Here is a 9,194-nt window from a genome sequence, read left to right as displayed (position 1 = left end):
TAGTTTGAGCTACAATAATGCAGCCGTCCTGATTGAGCCATGACTCGCGCGTAGTCACACGTGTCTCCGCACCGCACCAACAGACCATCAGGGGATCAGGCGGGGGCTAGTTGGACCGACGACAGCCTGATGCCTAGCACCGCCAGCAGTGCGGTGGCTGGCTGCAAAATTTCTGATCTTGTTACAGGCCGGAGAGCTTACGGTTCTATTGCTTTAACAAAATAAGCTATGTGCTGCAAATTGCTTATCTCAAATCAGTCTTACGTAATAAATGGGAAACCTTGTCAGTGGGCCCTTAATATCTCGAGATCCGTCAGAGACCCATAACCTGACATGTTCGGAATCAACGTGACGGAATGAAGGCTTATGCAACATGCCGGTCCGGAACAAAACACCATACGCGATGCAACGCGATAAAAATCGCCCTATGAGGAGAGCGTCGGCAACGATCGGCTTCGCATCACCTAAAGTGCATGGGCAGTGAAGGATTTCGGCATCCGCGTACCGATCGTTCGATTGTGTGCTGTCATTTGCGAGAAGGATATGAGATTCCGTAGACTAGATAGCTTTTGCTCATGCTATGCACAAGGCCGTAAAAGGACGTCCATATCTCTCGTTTTGCAGGTTCTCAGGACTTATGTGACAGCCAGTTAACCAACCAACTCCCTGTAAGTTGGCAATGGCTCGGTCCAGCGCGGACAGCTAGCTGAAGTTTCCCTCCGCTGAAACCGCAGATTTCGCCGGTCGACAGGTCCTACCGACCTGGAAGAATGGTGCCAAGACCCTGCCTGGCTCAGCGAGCAGGTCATCCTCGGGCAAAAACACTTCGTTGCTGATATGAACCCCTGGCAAGGGCAGTGGGGGGTAAGGTCGAAATATGGTGCAAAAGTGAACACTGGTGGAAACATATTTTTGCGAACATATACTCCATTAACACGAGTGATCTGCAGCTGGAAATTTCATTGGAATGTTTCCAGCTATGAAATGCAAATACGTACACCAACGACGAAAGATTGATTTCGAACATAAACCGAACATAATTACATGAAATTCCTGCTCCACAGTCCACCTCTTCCATCACCCGGGCATCGCTGGGGTCCCAGCTAGTACATCATATTGCCAAACTTTGAAATTGAAATAATATTCTGGTTAGATTGACAGTCATGCCGCACGTAGTGCAACCATCTAAAAACGTATCCCGATGATTTGCTTGCTATTTCTATTCGACCAATATATCGTTGCATCTTGAAAGTCAGTCATTATCAGCACAATAACCCACGTCTCCCCCAGTCGGACAAGGGCAAAAATGCAGGATCGTTTGCAGAAAGGTGTAGCATGTATGCACGCCGAGTAAAAACGATTGCATGCATCAGCGACAAAATCGAAGTGGCTTAACACTCAATGCCTGTTTTTGAGACGGCATCCGCAAAGTTGCGATTTGAAATAAGCTCGGCTTGGAACAATTAATAGCCTTCAGATGTTCGCCTTGCACGCTGTCCCAGCTCTGGCAAGCCAGCGCGTCGGAGACCAGTACGCATCTAACCCCGACTGAGGTTGAACGCTGTCCCAGGAGTCGCTGACGGTGAATCACATTTTACGTAACTTTCCAACCCTGCTCAAAGTCGACGCACCAAATTTGCCGATTTTCGGTCACACAAGATACGTGCAACAGTCGTGATTATCGCGACGGGAAAAGTCAAGCAAATCTCACCAAACGCCCCGGAATTAAACGGGAAATTCCTGCACCGCCACGACCGCAAATACCGGGGACTGGTTTGCAACGTAACCGTGCCAGCCGGAAAACTACATCGTCGAGCAGCCCTTACGAAAGTCGCCCACTCACGGCTTTGGACTTAAATGGAGCGGGCCGCCACGCTGTTGGTGGCGGGCCCGCTGTTCAGACAGAACGGCCGCCTGGGATTTGTGTGCCGGTGTCAGTAAAGCCTTGGGTCCCTGCCGGCTTCGTTGAAGAACGGCTGGCTAAACGCCCGTCAGTGACCGGTGTTGTCACACGCAGATTCGTTTCGATTCCGGATTTAAGTAGGACTTAGTGGCCTTGATTCAACCCATCCGAACATGCAGACATATCCAATGCTTAATCTCTAGTTTAGAGACAGCCATATTATTACATTCCTAATTTCAACAACCTGAATAAAAAATTTTGAAGACAGGGCGGATTTATTCTTCCGTACATCAGCAGCCACAGCTATGAAAGTCGTTTCAGGCTAACTGTGCGTCCAAGATAGATACAAAAAGACGGAAAACGCTTGAGCACAAGCTTTTGAAAATCACCAGATGACTACCGCACTTTAACGAGGCAATGTTTATATTGACCCTGATGTAAATGACACCACCTTATCTGTACAGTCTACACAGAGTACAAGTGAATGCTTCAAAAATATCCGACACAGATAGCCGCAGCACCTTCAGACACCATGCGATTGCAGCGGTGAAACGTCACCCTCATGCTTTCAGCGCCTTGACACCAGATCACGGCCTACAATCACAACGCACGATTTTTACAAAAGCCATTCAAAATAAAAAGGCATCACGACCACCCTTCCGTCTGAACCCATTCGCCAACAACTGCGCAGCCTAAACACTGCACACGGAACATTTCGTCGTTTACCAAATAAAACAGACCACTCTTCCATCTCCTTGACCCGGGTTCCGATTCTATCCATGCGTATACATTCACGCATAAAATTTCAACAGGCCCACCGCGGCCGAAGCCTCTTGTCCCCCCTCCCCTCCCCTACCCCTCCCACCAGCTAACTACCACCCGGCGCGCGCGTTAAAGCTCGTCGTGTTTCGGGCCCGAGAACTCCTCATGCGAGATGAACCCGTCCTTGTCGGCGTCCTCGTGCTGGAAAATCTCCTCGATCAGCTTATCCTGTAAACGGACGGACGTCGTTAGTCCACAGGGTGATGCTGGATCTCGACTGTTCGGACCACGAACACGCTATGGCGGCGGGACGGTCCCCAGCCACGCTAGCGAAGCACGCAGCCCGCAGGCAGGTGCAGCTCCCATTCAGGCACAGGGAGAGCCGTTTGACCCCCGGACTATCGCATCCAAAAGAGTGGCCATGACACGTGGAGTGTTACACTTTCCCTCTCAGGTCCGGGCAACCATATGTCGCAACTGATCCCGGTTACAGTCTCAGTGACGCCTTACGTTCGTCCATGTGACCAAGGATCCAGTAAAATATGGTGGTCACTAAACCCTCTCTCTCTGGACGTTAGTCGCCTGTCATCAGCACCTGGTGCTAAACTCCTGCGCTGGTCTAAGCAATCTGCACTCCAACCAACAACTAAGCTTTCTGACCGGTTTGTCGGGGTTTTCCTGGACAATGCCGCGGTGAAGTAGGTCACAAAACAAAAAGATCCATTGCGCCGCCATACTGAATACAAAAACACATGTACTTGGCCCACTGCCGCAAACAGTATGGTGACTGGTTAGAAACTAACCTTCATATCCCCTAGCATCATTTAAACACCCAGAGACCACCCAAACCAGAGCGAGTCAACTCCAAACGGGCGACCACAACGCGCTCGCCAGCCGGCGCGCACCTGGTTCTGCAGCATCTCGTCCATCTGGCCTTCGGGCATCTCGCCCTTCTGCTGCTCCAGCTGCTGCGACAGGTAAGTCTGGATCTCCTCGCGGCTGATCTGCTGGTCGCCGTCCGTGTCCACCATCTTGAACACGTTCTGTGGCGGCGGCGCCTCGTTGATCGACAGTAGCTCCACGTCAAAGTTCAGCGTGGCACCTGCGATAGGTCAAATAGCGCCGGGTCAGCGAGGCTGCTGTCAGCAGCAGGCCGGCAGGCGTCAGGTTTCCGGCCGCGTGGTCACCTAACAATGGCTCCTGCGCGTCGAATCGAGTCAAACAGGCACACAGTCGGGAGAGGGCATGAGGTTTGACATCCCCTGAGCCCTGCACAGAGTAGGCTTCACACACCAGAGACATGGGGCGCAATGCCACTGCCCAATTATTACCCGACGGCCAAAGCCTATGCCTATGCCAATGCCAATGTCAATGTCATTACTCCACGGATCACACATATACGCACACACTTCCGAATTGGGAGACCGTGCCACATGCACCAATGAGGTGGGCAGCACAAACACCCAATGATCACATCACTAAATCAGGACAGCTCGCCCCCAGCACCATATAAGTCGGTGACCCAAGTATCTCCCACACATGGCGCTAGAACAGGGAAGAATGTAAGCAAGCGCTCTGCCCGTGCCCCCTGACTCACCTCCCGGGATAACCTCGCCGGCGCCCTGCTCGCCGTAGCCCAGGCTGGGCGGAACGACCAGCTTGCGCTTCTCTCCGACGCACATGTCGGTCAGGCCCTGGTCCCAGCCCTTGATCACCTGGCCCACGCCCAGCTGGAAGTTGAATGGCTGATTCCGGTCCAGGCTGCAAGCAGAACCATGTGGTCAACATACATACTTGGTTTGCATGTGTCTTAATGTGTGAGAGCCGGACTCGCCCTCATCCTAACTTATTTGACAATATTTCACAATAGCTCCACTTCTGCCACATTGGACTTATACTGACAACTCCAATATTCCATCTGTGAGTGCACACAAACATGTTTAAATACAAAAGGTCACAATTTACACCCATATATATTTTGATTTTCCATTGGATTAATCAATCCCCTGTGATGAAGTTAATAATTTCTCATCATTCATTTTTCTTATCTTTATCACCACTAAATTATCAGCATCATTTTAACTCACAGTGGACAGGCTGGGACTCATGAACCACCCATAAGCAATATTAAAACATATGCAGTTTAAGCTGGTTAGATGGTCACATGCACTGGTAATAATTAAATCATGTTCCTACTTCAAATTGTAGATGCATTTGCTTTGTTTACATGATTATCAGTCATTGGGTACAACTACAATTTTACTTTTGTATCCATTTCCGAACAATGCAGGGACAAAAGATTGATGAGGATGATGCTTATGGTAAGCCACAAAGGAAGACAGCATTCTTCTAATAGTGCACTGATCACATAAAAGATACAGTTCACCACACCTGCACAAGCGCAAGTTTCCAAAATGTTCCATACATGAAGGACATTGGGTAAACTAATTTGATTCAACATTTTGCAGAGGGTTCAACCCAGGGGCCAGCAATGCCCCACAGATGGGCTTCTCATTAGATTCAGCCTGTATCATGTTGACAACAAATTTTCAGTAAATATATAAATAAACATACAAAATAGTCTGCCATTCCAGTAGCAAATCCATCCTTGCAACCAAATAATTCTCAATGAAAGTAAAAAGGAAGCAAATTTGGAATAGCACTGAGAATTTTATTCAAGTTTTGTGGCACCCCAGCAAAATATTGGGTGGGCCGAAATCAATCTTGCAGGTCCACAGCAATGATGGTGGCCTCCACCCCTACAAAAGAAAACAAACCAAAACCCATCCAGTGTCCTGGATCGTGCCGGATGGTCGGGCAACACGACACTCACCTGGAATCAAATTTTGTTCCATCTGCAAGTGTTCCAGTGTAGTGCATTGACAGCATGTCCCCATTCTTTGTTAGTTTCTCACATTCCTCAGGCTTGAAAACATTCTCCACTTTAAGTTCATCCTCAGCACAAACACAGACCAGGGCAGCAAAGAGGCAAATAATAGTCTTCATACTGAAACTTGAATAATTTCGTTCTGGAAGCGCTGTCCGGAAGTTTGTTTTGGAAGCAAGGAGCAGCAATGCTCACACACACAACTTGAAGTAAAACTAATAATCTAAAACAAAGCTCTGGCACAATGCAACCCCCAGCTGTACAACCGCACACGGCCGCACCAACCGTACCTACCCCTTCGAGGAAAACGCCGCAGAACTGAGCGCAATGCTGGAAGCCGCTGACGCCGTTGCCACGACAACAGTCGTGTTATTACCAGATGTGGTTTTATTTCTAGTTTACTACCGTTTCTATTTTCAACATGCTGCTATTGAAAGTACATATATCACAATTACCTCGAAAAATATTATTTATGAACTAGCTTGTTCAACAAGTCTAGTTTCAAAGCACTATCACTCGCTTTTTTTTCTAGAAGTGGTAACTATATATATCAAAATGAAGTATGTAATAAAATATAATATAGTATGCATTGAAATTAAGCTAAGAACCACCAAGGAACTCATGACGAAGCATTCGTCACATGTCAATGATCCCCGGAGCGTGGAAGCGGGGGCCGGCCGTAGCCTTGCAGTTGGTGTTATGGTAGAGAACAGATGGAATGGATATCTAAAAGGTACTCGCCCAAATGTCAGTTTCATCTAGAGGCACGGGTAAGGGCTATAGGGGGGGGGGGGGGGTGCCCTAGCGGCCGGAACGGCTCCTTGGGATCGACGACCAGCAGCCTGATTTGAGGTCACGATGGCCGAAGGTCGCGTTAGGGGTCTCCGGACCGCAGAACTAGGCCCTTGATTCGGCAGTTTAAAGGGCTTCTCTGCGCCGATTGGACCCCTGAGTCGATGAGGGCCTCTATCTCGATCAGGCGTCACCAGCACCGAATAGTCTGCCCCACGGGTGTCGATTTGTATTGTTTTGTGAGGGTCCTGCCGCCCATGTCGAGTTCCCCCCCCCCCATTTTGAGTTGCCTCCTCCCCCCAATGTTGTCTTGCCCCCCACAACGTTTTTGGTTGGAATAATACAAAACACGTGGGTAAAAGTGATCATAACACAAAGACTATCTTCTTTGACGTTTCTGCGTAGTGACGTCTCGTTCCACTCTCATGGCAAAAAGTCATGGATGCGCTCACCACAAAATACAAACAGAAACAGCTGAGCGGCTGAACGAAGCAACAAACTTCACATACCTAGCGCAATAAGACTTCCAATGGTTTGAGAGGTTGTAAAGTGAAAAGCTTTGGAATATGGGGATGACCAAATCCTTCATGGCTAACCCCGCCCCCGTCCTCCACAACCGAAATACGTGCCGTCCTCCCATGAACGTCATAGAAGAGCGTCATCGGCGCCCTAAGGTGGCCTCTAAAGGGGCGCTTTCACGTGCCGATCAGAAGAGACGCTTGCGTCTAGTACCTGCTCCCTGGATCCAACCCGGCATGACTTCTATTCTGCTTTAAATTAAGGACTTTTATAAATTATACAAAGACTAAAAACTTATATTGCGTTTCACCAAAGTAAGATGGCCTATTCCGGTGAGAATAAATGGTGGAGGGGGGGGGGGGGGGTAGGTTATCGAGCCTTCGGTTCGCCCACTGCATTATTACAAAAATTGACACCCGGTCTGCTCCGTGTTGGCCTCGGCCTGAGGACCCATTTATTAAGCAGGGGCAATGCCGGAACCAGTGATTTACATTGGCAGCCCCTGAGTCCATAAGAAGCTCCGTTGCCGGTCGGGGGTCGCACAGTCCCTACCTAACAGGCATCCAGTGATGGCAAGGGGGTCCCGGCGGGCCAGGGGCAGTGATCGAAGGAGCCTGAATGGGGCCCGAAGGGGCGCTCGGGACCACTGATCAAGCACGCGATAGGTGGGCCTGAGAGTATGTCTGTAGGTCAAATCAAGGATCCGGCCCGTAGTGCCGGTCCCACAACATCTGCTGAAAAGGGGCAGGGACGGGCGCCGATGCCAGAGGACCTCTTGCGTTGGTTGGGACCCTCTGACAATGAAAGCAGGCGTGAGAACTCACGATTAGTGTCGGCAATGACGCCCTGGCTTTGTCAGCCAGGGTACCCGGTGCCGAATGGGGGCCTCTACCCAGGGGCGTCGGTGCCGTGGATTTTGAGTTGGGGGGGGGGGCAGAATTTTCCAGGTGTCTCCTGGGCAAAATCAGGTGTTCTCACAGGAGGACCTCATGTGCAGTGTGGTATTGAAGGGAAAGGGCGTCGAGGGCGGGTGCCCTCTTATAAACTTGCTACATGTATCATATCCAAGTAAGTAAACATCAGCAATCCAAAAAGCCGGAAAGGGGCCTACTGATTAACCAGTGAGGGCCCCCGCTGTCCAAAAACGGATCATTCTGACCCGGAACCGTGACAATTTAAGGCATGAAAGGGGCTTTCTGAATACATGTAGAGGGTACTTCGTAACCAAAAACAAGGCCCTCCTTGTTTGTAACGGGATCTCTCAAGCCAGTAAAGAGGCTTCCCTGGAAAATGGGCCTGCTTATCTGGAACGTGGACTAACTTGTCGTAAAGGTGGCATTATGATCTAGGAGATGGGCTTCTTGATCTAGAAGAAGGTCTTCTGACCCCGAATTATTTATCTGTAGCTCGTTTATGGTGCTTCTTTGATCTGAGCTTTGGTGAACTAAGGGTAGCTACGATGCCTTTAGTTTGGGAAAAAGGTCTACCACAAATTGTGGGGGCAAAAACATACTCTTGCCCCAACGCCCGCCGAGGGGGTGGTTAACCGCCAACTATGGCGCGCTACCCTCCTGCTGCACCCCCCGTGCATCCACCATATTTCAGCCAGGGTCCGCTAAGCCGAAATTAAGCATCTGCGCCAGTTATTTAACTGCCTGCAACCATGAGGGATCTTTTTGCGCCAAGAAAGGTCACTGTCTCGATCAGGGGCCACTGCCCGGGTCAGAGGGCCACCGCGTCAGAGGGTGGACGAATTCCATCTCAGGATATCCAGATCGACAATTTGTCAGGGCTTTTAACAGCAAGTCACAGTTTTTGTAGGTCAATAGCACACGGGGGATTATGCAGGGAGTAGTTGCCGTTCATTACTACGATGCAGTGTTAATCCAACGAAGAGCTAAGATATGCGAAAAACACACGCACATGCAAACGAATTTAAGTAAACAGGTATCATGTATCACACATCATTCGTGCATGTAAGCAGCTTAAAGCAGGCAGGCATCCTCCATTATGCATCACTAATGCATGTAAGCAATTTATATGAAACAGGCATCATGCATTACGCACCAGGCATCAATTATGCAAGCAGACAACTTTAAATTAGCACACATCACACACCAAAACCCTATTCACACTCGCATAATCGGACATAATGAGCCCTGTATGCTAATGTCTGGATGCCGACTTTTTATGAATGGATTTACTTATTTTCCTACCTGGATGGTTTTGTGCTCTGTAGATGACTTTGAGCTCTAAAAGGGAATGTGGTCAGTGCCTCCCTGGATTTCAGCCTGAGTGTGCTTTGTCCAAAAAAAGGTTGCTCAAAGTAGT

At 49.3% G+C, this 9,194-nt stretch overlaps 1 protein-coding gene across 1 annotated transcript; it reads right to left on the bottom strand.

Annotated features, from left to right (window-relative positions):
- Nucleotides 1–2,159: 2,159 nt before the first annotated feature.
- On the bottom strand, nt 2,160–5,737 carry LOC119106394 (FK506-binding protein 2). Its single transcript, XM_037230035.1, has 4 exons — nt 5,499–5,737; nt 4,263–4,426; nt 3,571–3,767; nt 2,160–2,893 (listed from the first exon to the last, which is right to left on the bottom strand). Exons 1-4 carry the CDS (start codon nt 5,669–5,671, stop codon nt 2,795–2,797), a joined length of 633 nt encoding a protein of 210 aa, XP_037085930.1. The 5' UTR covers nt 5,672–5,737; the 3' UTR covers nt 2,160–2,794.
- Between the last annotated feature and the right edge of the window lie 3,457 nt (nt 5,738–9,194).

Source organism: Pollicipes pollicipes, unplaced genomic scaffold, assembly GCF_011947565.3.
Source record: "Pollicipes pollicipes isolate AB1234 unplaced genomic scaffold, Ppol_2.1 Scaffold_6138;HRSCAF=7277_pilon_pilon_pilon, whole genome shotgun sequence".
NCBI lineage: Eukaryota > Metazoa > Arthropoda > Thecostraca > Pollicipedomorpha > Pollicipedidae > Pollicipes > Pollicipes pollicipes.
Note: the sequence above shows the minus strand (reverse complement) of the source record. Positions and strands in the feature narration are given on the sequence as shown.

Excerpts from the sequence above, each read along its gene's own strand:
- LOC119106394 (XM_037230035.1), bottom strand. The coding sequence starts at position 5,671 with ATGAAGACTATTATTTGCCTCTTTGCTGCCCTGGTCTGTGTTTGTGCT. Across the intron at positions 3,768-4,262 it reads CGGCGAGGTTATCCCGGGAG|GTGCCACGCTGAACTTTGAC; the intron begins GTGAGTCAGGGG and ends GACCTATCGCAG. Across the intron at positions 2,894-3,570 it reads ACGAGATGCTGCAGAACCAG|GATAAGCTGATCGAGGAGAT; the intron begins GTGCGCGCCGGC and ends GTCCGTTTACAG.